Consider the following 15,616-nt stretch of genomic DNA (forward strand, 5'->3'; position numbering starts at 1 on the left):
GATGTACTATTAGTACAGGCTTTGTGTTCCACAGACTTGATCCTGCATGTTTTTAAAGCACTTCGACTTTTTCAAGAGCTGTTAACTCTCCAGGATACTTGATCACGGTGTAGAGAAATGTTAAACAACTTCAGACTTTTAACAAGCATAATGATAAAAATGACACCAAGGGCTAGCATTATTGAGTTCTTTCTATGGACCAGGCCCCGTGTGAAAATGCTTTATTTATGTGCCTTCTCCCATTTCACTACACAAGAGCTGTAGGAGAGTTACATTTAGTGGTGTTTGAGTTTTATAGATAAGGAACCTGAGCATCAGAAAGGTTAAGTGACTGGGTTGAAACGATACAGCTATTTAATGGTGTAGTTAGGATCGAACCAGACTCGACTTCCTTAAGCTCTATGCTAAGGATGACCACGGAGACTTTTAGGTTTCCCAGTTGTGCCCTGATGTTCCTCTTCACCTGGGCCTCCCTGCCAGCCAGCTTGTGCACACTTTCCTGAATGTGGAAAGGAGGGCCGAGGCTTGCTTGTAAGCGCGTTAGGAGACGGAAGAACCAGAAAGAGGGACTGGACCCTCAACCTCCTTCCCGTCAGTTAGCTGCGGCTAAGAGCTGGAGGGGAGGGAGTTTGGGAAGCAGGGGGCATGCACGATGATGCCATGCAGACAGGGATGTCAAACACCCCCAGAGGGGCCAAGTCAGCAGAGAAGCGAGCTCAACCCTAGAACCTGATGGCTGCTGTAGGAAGGCGATGTTTCCCGCAACCCTCCTCCGAAGCACCATTAGGGGGTACCAGAAGCTAGTTTGATACACATCATCAAAATCACCATCCTAGGGCTTCCCTGGTGGCGCAGTGGTTGAGAGTCCGCCTGCCGATGCAGGGGACACGGGTTTGTGCCCCGGTCCGGGAAGATACCACATGCCGCGGAGCGGCTGGGCCCATGAGCCATGGCCGCTGAGCCTGCGCGTCTGGAGCCTGTGCTCCGCAACGGGAGAGGCCACAACAGTGAGAGGCTCTCGTGCCGCAAAAAAAAAAAAAAAAAAAAAAATCACCATCCTAAGTTTCACGACTATATTTTATGTTTGCTCCCTGTAACCTCCCAAACAAGCCCAAGCTATTTTGTTTGTCTTTGTACTTTCCCCCAGGCCTGGGGTGAGGGTCCTTAGTCTTAGGGCTTCCTTTACAAATTTTACTCTCCCCAAGGGCTCTTTGGAAGATCTTCCCCAATCATATCTATCAGCCAAAGTCAATCTTCCTTTTCATTTCCCGCAAAGAAGTGGTCATTAAACTTTTTTGATGGCAGTTCCTTACCAGGAAGACACGCTAAAGCGCCTCTTCCCAATACATGCCCATATATTTAACTATGAATTATATGCACGCGTGGACATTAATGTCTCAAAACACAAGTTACCTTTAGGACAGGGGTCAGTGTTAAAGGCAGTTGATTTATATCTACATTTCAAGAGGCCAATTTGATGACATCTAAATTTTGGGTTATAATGGGGCTGGTGAAAACCCACACTAGGAACAGGAGAGGTGGCAGGTCTGCCCTTTTCCTACCGTCCATCTGTGCTTACGTTATCCATCTTGTTTTCAACCTGCAATCCTTTGCAGAATCTTTTAAAGCCCTTCATTCATTCTGAGGGCCAGGGGTGTCAGTTTAGTTAAAATGAGATCATCCTAAAATCCTTTTATCTGGATACACGGAAACCCGCAATGCTCCCAGTAGGCAGAAGGCGCAGGAACCAGGCTGTGAGCGTGAGCGGATATCTGATGCCCCAGGTGGAGGTGCTCCCCATCACGCTCCTGCCTGGGATAACCGATACAGTCTAAGCAAGGTATCTTGACTTTCTGATGTGCATACATACCACACGGGTACCAGTGTCCATCTGTATGTTAAATTAATAAAGCTTAATTTTTTTTTTTTTTGCGGTACGCGGGCCTCTCACTGTTGTGGCCTCTCCCGCCGCGGAGCACAGGCTCCAGACGTGCAGGTGCAGCGGCCATGGCTCATGAGCCCAGCCGCTCTGCGGCATGTGGGATCTTCCCGGGCCCGGGCACGAACCCACGTCCCCTGCATCGGCAGGCAGACTCTCAACCACTGCGCCACCAGGGAAGCCCAATTTTTTTTTATTTTTAAGAGAAAAAGTAATACAAATGGAAGCTCTAAAATCTTCTTCCCACACCTCAATGGATTACTAGTAAGCACCCCCCCACATACTCACACGCACCCCCCCCGTGTGCTCTGGGGACCCCTGTCTTAAAGCACTTGAATGCCTGGATCCTTCCTCCTGATGGCGTGGATGATGCTGCCTTTCATTGTCATGCCATTGTTCAGTGACATCTCACACCATGCCTCCAATTTCTGGTACAGCTCCTGCACCTTCCAGCCCCGCCCGAGGGCAGTGCAGTGCACAGAGCAAGCCATCAGAGCTATGCATTGAGAAAAGAGCAGACTGAAGAATTCTAAAGTATACATGCAGCCTGACAGTGGCAAGGCGAGGAAAGTCTCTGTAATCATCATGCCATCTCAAACTCTGTTGGGTCTGGGTCACCTCCAAAAAACATGATGGTCCCTGATTAGAGCATGAATTTGAAAGTTCCTCAAAATATGCTGGTGTTGCAGGAAATAAAATCTATGACTCTTTAACAGGGATGATTCTCCCAACAAGTTAGGCTTATGAGAGCCACTGGGACTATTATTTTCAAATTATATGTAAAATTGGAGTGTCAGCCTCAGGGACATGACAGTTATCTCCTAAGACTCCTTATGTTAGTAATGATCAAATTGGTCCCTTCAGGGAGCTAAATTGGGTGGTTATATTGGCCCAGACTCTCCTCCCATATAACCCTGTAAAAGTTTTCAACCTTTATCCATAGTTTCTCCCTAAACACTATTCCTCACTTATCACTTCCCTTCCAAAAGGAGGTATTATTAGATCAATAAATCCAGACTACTGTGTGTGATATATTACCACTTTGTGAACTGAGATTTCCAAGATTAAATTTATGAAAGTCCCAGGTTTTAGAGTCTATGGCAAGAGAGGAACAAAGTGATGATTAATTACATCAAGCATTCTAAATTTTTATATAATGAATATATATATATATATAGCTGCCCATCTAAACAATGCTTTTTTGTGGTTTTATACAGATTATATCAAAATCAGGGTCGATTTTAGGTAGGTCAACCTCTAGTTAATCTCAGACATTGTACACATATTTTAGCATATTTAGACCCAGACACACACACACACACACACACACACACACACATACATACAGCCAATAGCAAGTACAGCTGGTTCTTGATTATACAAAGGGGAAAGTCAGCACAGACAACCTCAAATGGGAGCTAAATCGAAAAATCAATTTTTCTTTAGCTTAAGTTAGGTTTTATGTAATCCCTTTTCCATGAATTGCCCTTCTTCCGTTGAGTATAAGGAATGGATCTTATGCCAGCAGCTTGGTGGTGGGGTTGGGAGGGGCCTGGAGACAGTATATTCTTGCTCATTAGGTGTTTCATTAGACTCATTAAGTCATTAAATACTCTTGATTAAAACTAATTTTTATTAAATACTCATTCATTAAAACTAATTTTTCTGTGAAGTAGAACTGCATTTATCAAACTGTGGCCCTTATATGCCTGCTTTGGTTTCATCTGAGGAAATACAGACTCCTGAGGTCACTCCCACTATACGAAACAGAATTACTGGGGCTAGGGCTGGTACTTTGTATTTTAAAGAGTTTTTCTATCTGAAAACTCAACAATAAGAAAAGAAATAATTGGGAAAAAATAGGCAAAAGATTTAAGCACCACTTCATCAAAGAAGACACATGAATGCCAAATGAGCACATGAAGATGAGTCACAAGATATCAGCACACAATTATTGAAACGGCCAACAGTGTTAAAAACTGAAAATATCAAGTATTGAGGAGAATGTGGAGGAACTGGAATGCTCATACATTGCTGGTGGGACTACAAAATGGTTCAGACTCCACAGAAAACCATTCGGAAGTTTCTTATAAAGTTATGTGTACACTTACCATATGACCAAGCAAGCCCACTCCTAGATATTTACTAAAATGAAATGAAAACCTATGTTCACACAAAAACCTACACACAAATGTTCATAGCAGACTTATTCATAACCAACAAAAACTAGAAACAACCCAAATTTCCTTCGGTTACATGGATAAACAAACTCTGGTGCATCAATATAATAGAATATTATTCAACAATAAAAATGAACCAATTAATGATACATCCAACACCTTGGATGTATCTCAAATTCATTACACTAAATGAAAAACCAGATGCAAAAGGTCTGATGAGACACATTGTCTGATTCCTTTCATACAACATTCTGGAACAGGCAAAACTACAGGGATGGAGAACAAATTAGTGGTTGCATGAGGCTAAGGGTAGAGGGAGAGTTTGTCTAAAAAGTGAGAGCACTAGGAAATTTTTGGTCGGGGGGACTGGGAGACAGAATTGTTCTGTATTTTGACTGTGGGTAGAGTTAACATAGCTGTGTATTTGTCAAAACTCAGAACTATACACCAAAAAGAGTGAATTTTATTATACGTAAATTAAAAAATAAAATGGAAATCCACTTCCCTGATTCTTTTTCATGAAAACATTTGAGCATCACTTCTATAAAATATTTAGCCTTTTCCTGCCATCAGCCACAATTCCTTTCTAGATTCCTTATACAGCCTGAGAAAGACATATATGTTGTTTGTGGCTACAAGCAGATGGTGGCAGAAGAAAGCTCCTTACCCCCAAGGATGACACTTAAATGGCCAATTTTCCCCAGATTAAAAAAATCCTAACAAGGTAGAAAGAGCAAAGAGTGAAAACTGGCCAAACCACACCAATAACAGCTACATACACAGGCCAAGTCATTAGTTCCCCTACTCACCATGAAAAGGTTATGGGGACAGAGATGGGGCAGGAACACAGAAAGTGCCAGGACCAGAGAACAGTGAGAAAGAACTTGAAGTGAATAGGGAAGCAGAACCAGAAGTCAGCAATAGAAATGGCAGTGTGAGTAGAAAGTAAGGACTCTGGTGGTAGCAGTTGTCACCAGTTGAGCCCTTACCACGTGCCAGGCATAGTGTTATGAGTACTGCATCCATTCAACCCTCTTCTGTGAAGCAGGTATTGTCTATTTTCCAGTTCATTGATGAGAACACTGACACCCACTGGGTTAAGAGACTTGCCCAAGCTCACATAGCTAGTATGAGACGGAGAATGCAGTGGGGACCCAGGTCCACTCTGATGGGCAGAGCCCATGACTTCCAGTCCACCAAGTTGCCTCCAGGTAAAGGTAGCTTATCCACAGATAATTCAGTCATACCTCGGAGACAGTGCAGGTTCAGTTCCAGACCAGCAAAAGAAAGGGAATATGGTAATAAAGCTAGTCACAAGAATTTTTTGGTTTCCTAGCACATATAAGTTATGTTTACACCATACTATAGTCTATTAAGTGTGCAAAGCACTATCTAAAAAAATTGGACATACCTTAATCAAAAATACTTTATTGCTAAAAAATGCTAACTATCATCTGAGCCTTCAGTGAGTCATAATCTTTTTGCAATGGTACATCAAAGATCACCATAACACATAAAACAATCATGAAAAGGCTTGAAATATTGCGAGAATTACCAAAACGTGACACAGAGACATGAAATTAGCATATGCCGAAAAATGGTGTTGACAGACTTGCTCAACGCAGGGGTGCCACAAACCTTCAATTTTGGGGAAAAAAACATGGTATCTATGAAGGGCAATGAAGCAAAGTGCAATAAAATGAGGTATGCCTGTGTATCACACACAGGGTGTTTAACATACCTCCAATATAAAAATCTGGATATTAAACAGTACGTGTGTACTTTATGTCGAAACATGAGCTTGAAAATCTAATCTTAGTTTTTTTAAATTTATCAATACTCAGGAAGTTTTCTTGTGAAAAGAGCTGTGAAATAAATATTTTAGTAAAGCAAAGAATCCCTCTGTGATATAACCAATCACCCCATAATCCTTATGCTGCAAAAGTTTGGATTTTAATACAATGGATTTTCTTAAAACAGGGCATACTTTCAACTTGTAATGTGTTTTTTAAATATCTATCTATATTAGCCATTCAGGACTGGCTAATACAGAGTAATGAGTAACAAGATTAAGAAGTTTTATGGAATGAATAAATGAAGAACTTCAGTTAATTGCCTTTTATTTTATAGCTCTTCTAAAGAAACAAAAGGAAGTATGGGACAAATTAAAATCTTTAACATTCCATCTCTATAACTTGCAGGATCTCAGTAACATTCAAGGCAGCCACATGACCACTGTACCCATTCCCCAGCTTATTCTGTAACTAAAGTCCATACTGAATAGAAAGGGGGTTACCCAAAGATGCCAAGACCACACGAAGTCAAAGAAATATCAACAGCATTCAATCCCCAAGATGCATTCACCAAAATAAAATACTTAGATATTTAGGTTTTTGCTGGGATAAGCATGGTATAAGAACCACGTTAATATTTAATTTTTTTCCAACTGCTAATGAATAGGGCCTTAGGGATCAAAATTCTCTCTTAGCAAAGTGGCCAACTTTGGATACTATCTTGCCAATCCCACTTAAAACTGAGCAGGATGAACCAATCTGTTCAAAAAATAGAGTCATTACACAGAAAAACACAATGATGCAAAACACACATTTCACAACTGGCTCCCCTAAAGAGAAAACTCACATCAAGCTATCTCATGCAACAAACAGTGCACACTGCCAAACAATCTATCTTTAAGAGAATGAAACGTAGAACTCCAGTGTGTGCGGTTCCAAAACATGATCAAAAACATATTAAACCGATACCCAAATCCAACCCAAAAATGTGGAGCTAAGGGCTTAAAAGACATTCTAAAGCACTGAAAAATCGGTGTCCAAAAAGTAATCTGAAAAATATTTCTTAAAATGCTCACAGGAACTTAAATTAGATGATGCGTCTGTAATTTGCAGGAACCTTATTTTTCACTTACTATCAGAACCGTGACATCCCAAGCATCCAATATTAAACACATTACTGGGAAACCTGGCAAATGCTTACCAGGTCCCTTGATAATGATACAAGCCCCAAACTCAAAGGCTTAGTTGGCTCAAAGCAGAACATTTCTACGGCGCCCGCAAGAGCAAACTCGACGAGGTTAGTAAAAAGAAAAAATCTAAAGTTAAAACAGAATGTTAATTCATGTAATGTTAAGTGAATGTAAGTTAAAGCTAAAATGTAATGAGACTCAATGAATTTGGTTATTTTTTTAAATCTGCCCCCAAACTTTTGGAAACCAAGATGAAATGCTAAAATTTCCCTTCTCTCTCTACACTAGCTTCCATCTAACAAAAAAAATCCTTTAAGATATTTCCCAGTTACCTGGAACTAAAATACAAGCCTGCTGTTTCCGAAACACAATTTCAGGGGCAGGTACTCCAAATATATTGGCAGAGGAAGAAACCACAACTTCTGAATTTGCAACATACTTTTTCTGGAAGCTGGGATTCAACTTCTTTCTTCAGTCTCCTCAGTAAAAATGGTCTCAACACCTTATGCAGACGCCTGATGATCAATATAGTTTCTTCTTCATTTAAGTCCACCTATAAGAGAAACTTAGATGAATTTGATCTTTTTTTTAAAAAAAAAGATCTTTCATGCAATGACTCTTTGTTCCATTTATTATTGGTTTCAATATATGATTGAAATTTTATGTGCATTAAGGCTAGGTTTATATCCATCATGTACACCTCAGAATGCTGTTCCCACCTTCCTACCAGGTGGTAACAGAACAGCCTCTGAATGGGTATCTTGGTCTGAACGCTGAGTTTTGTAGAAAACAGCCCAGAGCCATCAGTTTTAGATCAGGAGTGTTAACAGCTCAGAATTTTATGGGATATGATTGCAGTAAAGGCTGACTAAAGGCTGAGGTAGAACACGAGTAAAAGGGCAATAGTTAATGTGTTCTTCCTTCAAACTGAAGCATTAAGTTAGGCTCTTAACTTTGATTGTCTCAGATGCAGAAACATACCAAGGGAACAGGGCCTGAACCTGAAAAGAAGAACAAGAGTGGATCCCGATTACGTCGGTGGGTTTCTAAGCCCCTCTACCTGCATCCTCCTTTGCTCTGCTCTGATCTTGTTCAAGTTCAGTCCTGTTTATATATAAATCCTTCGCTTTCTCTTTCACCTTCCTCTATTCACCTCTAGGGGGCAGAGCTGATTGACGTTACCTTCTCCCAATGGGCAAGCCAATGAATTCCTAACAAAAGGTTATAATGTACCTGTAACATCTCAAAATTAAAGGGCCAAATAGTTCCAACATAAATTTCCCTAAAGCATTTTAAGTGGCTTTTCATTCCTATAGTGGAAGGAATGATAATAAGAAATTTGAAAATGGCTACTCCAGGGTTTGAGGAGTATTTATATACACACAAGACTGAGGCTTACACTAAAACCTGAAAACAATGTGTAAAGAAAATTAGTATAAACCAGTTCGGTTTTACATACAAACTCTTAATGTGGAAATGGTTTAAAGGGAAGCCCAAGTTTATGACAAGGAAATATTTCTTTTTAAGGTTTATATTCGGTTGGTTGAGTTGTGGTTCAATAGATTGAACAAATATCTCTGCATTTATCCTCCTTGTGGCCTGTAGCAGTTAAGCATTCCACCAGCCATGAACACCCTCTGTTGGCCTGGTTAACACACTGGCAAAAGACAATGGGATTAGAACACCCTAGATCCTAGATCTTACATCCATTATTAGATCCATTTTCTTTGGATGGAAAAATATCCCTGGAGTGAGAACATATACATCCACTGATCGGCTTCCTGATACTTTACAACACTGTAAACCACCCTATGGGTTTTCTGTGGCTCTAGTGTTCTCAGCTTTAGGTCTTTTCATTTCATTTCATTGTCATGCAGTGGGAAAAATAAAAGTTAGGCCAGTACCCTTTCTCCAGTCATGGCAAACGGAGCATTAAACCACTGCTCAAATGTGCTGCAGCTCTTAAAAATTGTGGGAAGGAGGAAGTTGAGGAGGGCCCAGAGTTCCGGGAGCTTATTCTGCAGGGGGGTCCCGGTCAAGAGGATCCTTCTGGGGGCCACGTAGTGAGTGTTCAGGACCTGAGTCAGCTTGCAGTGGTGATTCTTCATTCGGTGGCCTTCATCCACTATCATATATTTCCACCGAATCTATAACACAAGAGGAAGGACCAACATGCGGTGAACAAGGGAAAACACAACTACTTCCAAGAGGCAACTGGTGATGTGGAAAACCAAAGAACTCATGCTTGGTAAAAGCTATGACATGAGATTCCTTAGCATAAAAGAATCTTAACAGTCTATTTCCCATACCTGACAGATCGTGTACTATGTAGTAATGGAATGGAATAACAGAATGTGATTCCAAATTACCCTTTCACAAAGACAGAAACTTGGGCCCAGAATGAAATGATTGGGCCAGGATTAGCTCCTGTGTCTCCCCATCCAATACTCCTTCTATTAATGTTATGTCATGACAGCTATGCCAGATTTAATGGCTCTGTTACCTCTGCTCATAGTAAGTACAGAATACAGCTCCTCAATTGAAGCAGAGGTTAATGACTGATTTCTCCAAGATGGCGTCAGCAGGCACCTGCAGAGGAAGTACTCTGGCTTCATGCCCTTTTTCTATTGCCTTGGCTGACTACTACCTTCAGAGTTTGGCTCATGTTTTTTTTTTTTTTTTAATTTTTTTTAAATTTGAACTTACTTGCTAACATTTAAAAGTTGGAACATTTCACATAAAAATCTGGACATCCAGCTTCTTTTAAAACGTTAGAAGATCTGGCAACCCAGACTCTCTTAGTTCATACATACTCCTTACCTGCCAGGTCTGGGACCCCGATTTTAAGATGTCTAAAATGAAAGGATAGACTTACTGGCAGAGAGGGCAGTGCTAAAATAGCATTCCTCTGTTTATGCCAAAACTTCAGAATTAAACACAATATATTCCACCAGCATAACTATCACTTCAAAAATAAAAAATGTGACCATATGACACAATCTTCCTTCCTAAGTCTACACACAGTCCCCTTCCCCTCTCACAGTTGACCCTTCAGCCCTCTCCAAGGTCATTGTTTCTCAAAGTGAGAACAATGAGGAATATCCCACTAAGCCTATCCATTCCCCACAAAACAGTGGCAATGGCCAAGAAAAGCATCTGGTGCTCAGATGTCCCTGGATCCCGCTGCAAAGCTCTTAGAGAGGAGGGAGACGGCAAAGCGTTCTATAAAGTCCTTGCCTTCCTCATTAGAAGCACCAGTAAAGGAATAAAATCATCAGTCAGGCTGGGATGTTCAGGTAAAAGAAACTCCCAGAGTTTTTTTATTTTTGTCCTTCCTCTGCTACCTCTAAGAAAATTGCTTAAGAATGATTAAAGTTGTACGATCAATTGTCCCAAAGTTACCAATAGCGTGAAAAGAGGCCAGGAGATAAAAATGTATTTAAATCAATATTCTAAATCTACTTCCCTGCCTAATTTAGCTTATGAAATAATAAACAAGGGATCAGAGGTCTATGATTTTGCTATCGGGTCTACTACTAATTAGGTCTTCCACTCAGAAAAAATTACTACCCCTTTCTAGAGCTTCATTTCTCCAGTGACAAACAAAAGCAATACACCTCGTTACCAGGTGTCTCCGATGAATTTTGAAATACATATGCAGAAGATATGATATGATTTTTCTTTAAAGGATCTCAAATGTACAAACACATTCCCACAGTTATATTGAAAACACGTCATTCCTGACACTGCCAAATTCATCTTGGAGGATGAGGAAGAGGAACACAGCATTGTGGCTGGTGCCATCTCAATGATTAAACAAACCTCCCCCTGGGAGCCCATTTCCTTTATGTTATTTCCTAGGATGCCATGAACGGAACTCTCTGTTCCAGAGCAAAGGTTTAATGCAGAGATAGAACAGACCCCAGAAATAGTGATTCTGTTCAATTCTGGCCATAACTTAGTTTCAGATTATAGTGCTTTCAAAACACCACAGGGTAAAAGAAATTACTAAAGCAAAAAAAATTAAGTTTTCATGCTTCCTCTATGACAGAAACTACTCCCATCATTCTACATGAATATATTAGGAGACAAGATGATATAAATGGAAAAAAAATTCTATTTTTTGGCTAAAGGACAACTTAGGACATACAAATTAGCAGACATGTAGGTCACAGGTAGAAAACGACTCTTTCCCGGCTCCAAATAAATAGTCACAGAAAGAGCCCAGAGTAATTCAAACAATGATAGACCATTATTTCACCAGGAAAAACATAAAACAGGAATAGCACAAAAACTGCAGCTTGGATAAACGCTCATATGGAGAAGACCATATGGAGAAATGCCTACTCATCTCTGCAGAGACAAAGACACAAGAGAAATGAAGTTACGCTGCTGACAATATCCCAGGGCAACAAAAACAATTATTTCTTCCATAAGCACAACGTTCAGGGCTGTTGGAGAGAAAAAAAGAGTTGAAGGAACCCAGGTGAATTCTTTTTTTTTTTTTTTGCAGTACGCGGGCCTCCCACTGCTGTGGCCTCTCCCGTTGCAGAGCACAGGCTCCGGACGCGCAGGCTCAGCGGCCATGGCTCACGGGCCCAGCCGCTCCGTGGCATGTGGGATCTTCCCGGACCGGGGCACGAACCAGCGTCCCCTGCATCGGCAGGCGGACCCTCAACCGCTGCGCCACCAGGGAAGCCCCCATGTGAATTCTTTTAAGAGATGTAAGCCCATAAACTATGATAGAATAGGGTAGGTAAGAGTCCCAGGATCAGTGACATACAACAACAACCAAACTAAAACACAAAAAACCCCCAGCATACATAAAATGAAAAACGCATGATCAAAGTATATCTGACTGAAAAAGAGAGAGAGACCAGCCATCTAACGAGCAAATTATACTAGTGAGTATAATTTGGGGAATACTTTACACTCCAGTTGTGATGGTCCATAATTAGAAATAAGAGAATTTTTTTTAAATTTATTTTTATTTTTTTTATTAGTTTCTGCTTTATAACAAAATGAATCAGTCATACATATACATCTGTTCCCACATCCCTTCCCTCCTGCATCTCCCTCCCTCCCACCCTCCCCATCCCACCCCTCCAGGCGGTCACAAAGCACCGAGCTGATCTCCCTGTGCTCTGCGGCTGCTTCCCACTAGCTAGCTATTTTACGTTTGGTAGTGTATATATGTCCATGCCTCTCAGAAATAAGAGATTTTTTTTAAACATACCTTTGCAAGAATGTGCTTGTCTTTTATAATGTACTCATAAGTAGTCAGGAGGACATTGAATTTGCCACTCCGTAACTGGGGGACGAGGGAGCGACGCATGGCAGGGGTGCCCTGAATGGGAAGAAAATACAGATGTATATTACCCGATGGAAGGAGGCGTGCGTTGTCTCTCACTACTCATAGCTTAATGGAGCCCAGGCACGTGACTAAGGACTGCACATACATGCAATTATCATATACAGATCCATTATCCAGGAAGAAAGTGCTTGGCAAAATTGCTCACACGTCTGGACACTTTTCAGACCTTTATGGAGAAGCTTTCCCACTGCAGACCGAGGGAAGGGGTGGGGGAAAGAAAAGGAAATTATGGTGACCCCAAGGTAGCAGAGAACCCGCTGCTCCGCTGAAAGGCTCCATTTCTACAGGAGCATCCAGCAGGCGCCCGGGCGCCCGGGTAACTGCCTAACTTTGCAGGAACAGTGGGCATGGCAGCAGCACGCGGGATGTGTGGCATTTGTCATTTGTGTTACTCGCATCAGAAACCTCGCAATATGATAATTAACAATTTTCTTCTGCGTTTCACTATCTGAAAGTAATTATGGTGTATTACAGTAATCTTCTTGGGATGATTAACTCTCACTGTTTAGTACATGATGTACATGACAAAACCTGACAACCAGATACAGTTCACAGATGTGCATAGGGAATGAAGAAAACAGGGTCTATATATAAATGTGGAAAAGCAGAAAATAAATACAGGATTCCAAACCTTGTAAGAAATTTTCACCACGGAAGGAGCCCATTTGTCAAATTCATACGTCCAGTTAGATAGAGTCCTGCAGAACAAAAGAAAACAAAATACAGAGAGACATTTGTATAAAACTCTGTGATTAAAAAAATGTTCTTACTCACTTTTAGGCCTCACCTTGAAAAGGGCTAGAGAATATAAAATTTCTCAACTGCATATTCATTTTAAAGGTGTGGAAATAAGAGATAAGTTAGAGGGGCCTCCCTGGTGGCGCAGTGGTTGAGAGTCCGCCTGCCGATGCAGGGGATACGGGTTCGTGCCCCGGTCTGGGAGGATCCCATATGCCGCGGAGCGGCTGGGCCCGTGAGCCATGGCCGCTGGGCCTGCGCATCCGGAGCCTGTGCTCCGCAACGGGGGAGGCCACAACAGTGAGAGGCCCACATACCGCAAAAAGAAAAAAAAAAAAAAAAAAAGAGATAAGTTAGAAATAAGCTGCCACAAAGCATGACAAGTTTGTTGGTGGGTTCACACGAAATCTCATAAGAGAAAAAAAATTAAAGAATGCATGAACATAGAGGGCAAAAAACATCTTAATTTTAATACTGAAAAACAGCAATTACCAGAGTGATTTGGGGACTCTAGAAACAGCCATATAAAGTTCAGAGAAAAGCTGAGTCAGCAAAAAGAAATGACAAAAGCACATGAAAATACTAAATAAATCTGTCAAGAGGGGGCAGGGGAGAAATATTAAATGCCTTCAAAGGCAAAATCCCTGAAAGCATCAGTGTAATATATGAGTCAGAACATGCAAAACATAGATAAAAACCAAAATATATGTTCAAGATGTAGATAATACGGAAAGGGTGTCTAAGTTCCATGGATTCAAATAATATGGATTAAAGAGGTCTGCAAATAACTCTCATTTAAACAAAATTTGAAGGAAATACTAAAACAGAATATTTTTTCTCAAGGCCCAAGTCTGTAATTAGCACCGAGATCTAGAAAAGGATCTCAGTGAACAGAACTGCAACCTCCCACCCCCAGTCAGAGACACACTCCCATCCAAGGAGGGCGGTTTTGAACAGGTATCCCTTCCCTCAGGGGTATCCGCTAAAGACCCACAAGGAGCCATGCTGTGGGCGAGGCGCTGGGAATTTAACGGAGAACAGTGAAGACCCATCCTTACAAAGCGACAAAGTCACTGCAGATAAACTGCGAGTACTGAGGGCGGTTTAACGCAAAATTCATAGTTATGATTTTGATTTAGATTCTGCTTTAAGAGGGACACTAAAAGAAGATTTAAGAATATATAATTTTTGAATATATATAACCTTTTGGAAATGGAAAAAGAAAAAAATCAAAGAAATCTTAAAAAAAATCAAAACCTTTCAGCCTCATGAGCCACTTTAGGCGTGATGAAGAATGAGACCCACTGCACAGTGTGCAGGCTGTGTAGACCACAATGCTAAGGGCTGAAAAAAAATCACTTCATCCTGTGCTTACGTAGCCAATCAAAGGGTGGGAAGTGGGGTGGGAAAAGAAAACCTAAATCTGGATTATATGCTCTTGATAATCCCACTACAGGCTACAATTCTGCCTTAAGGGAAAAACCAGGACAAACTATGAATAGGGCAAGCTCCAACATAAAGAAAGATAACTGCAGAATAAATGGCTTTACTTACGAAAGGGGAACAATGATGAGATAGGGGCCATTGAGTCTTTTGTGCTCCATCAGGTAAGTGATGAGTGCAATGGTCTGTATGGTCTTTCCCAGCCCCATTTCATCAGCTAAGATTCCGTTCAAATTGTTATTATACAGAGAAACCATCCATTCCAGGCCCTGGAGCTGAAATGAAGAGTAATTGCTTCAATTATCCAAGATCTGCACAGGTAATTAATACTAATACAACGCAAGTGAGGCTGTGACTTCTTAACTCCTTGGTGCTGTACGTTGGATTTCCCACAGTAGGAAAGTAGGGGAAGCACCAACACAAAGAGAATTTCATATATGAGCCTGTAATCACCCCTGGAGCTTGGCAGGTGCTGAGTGCTAATCAGATTTAGAAATGATGGGCTGGAGCATACTGGGGATACTTTAAGCAGCTTTGCTGTTCATCCCTACTTAGCATTTCACAGTACATGACATTCTAGAATTATTATAAATGAAAAAAACCCAAACGAAAATCCATTCCAACCACTCCAAGAACAAAAAGCCACCATGAGGATTAAAGAAAAACAAACCAGAAGGCAGGTTTGGCACGAAGATCACAGGTCATTAGAAACAGCCTTCTCGGTGTTGGAGAGCCTCCCGGCCCCCCGGGGTGGGATCCCCTCAAGCGAGGAAGCAGAGTGACCAGGGAGCCAGGGGCACCTGCTGGGCCCACAGGAGGGCACTTCTTGGTGGAGAAAGCTCCCAGGCATCACATGAAAACTTTGCAATGTAAGGGCTCCCCAAAGGCAGCTGACTGCCTGGAAACATGTTCAACATATTTTTAAAGTACAAAAGCACAGCACCAGAGACACAGCTTTG

The 15,616-nt window shown here is 41.4% G+C and overlaps 1 protein-coding gene across 12 annotated transcripts in view; it reads right to left on the reverse strand.

The window, feature by feature from the left end:
* SMARCA2 (SWI/SNF related BAF chromatin remodeling complex subunit ATPase 2) overlaps positions 1–15,616 on the reverse strand; it is a 224,175-nt gene that overhangs the window by 103,501 nt on the left and 105,058 nt on the right. For all 12 annotated transcript variants that reach the window (XM_082632252.1, XM_082632254.1, XM_082632253.1 and 9 more), the window contains 5 exons: positions 14,769–14,932; positions 13,108–13,174; positions 12,339–12,449; positions 9,007–9,249; positions 7,542–7,655 (listed from right to left, as the gene is read on the reverse strand). In XM_082632252.1, the coding sequence (XP_082488378.1) occupies positions 7,542–7,655; positions 9,007–9,249; positions 12,339–12,449; positions 13,108–13,174; positions 14,769–14,932 (699 nt within the window). The remainder of the gene's footprint in view (positions 1–7,541; positions 7,656–9,006; positions 9,250–12,338; positions 12,450–13,107; positions 13,175–14,768; positions 14,933–15,616) is intronic.

Source organism: Mesoplodon mirus (assembly GCF_964341445.2).
Source record: "Mesoplodon mirus genome assembly, chromosome: 1".
NCBI classification, from domain to species: Eukaryota; Metazoa; Chordata; class Mammalia; order Artiodactyla; family Ziphiidae; genus Mesoplodon; species Mesoplodon mirus.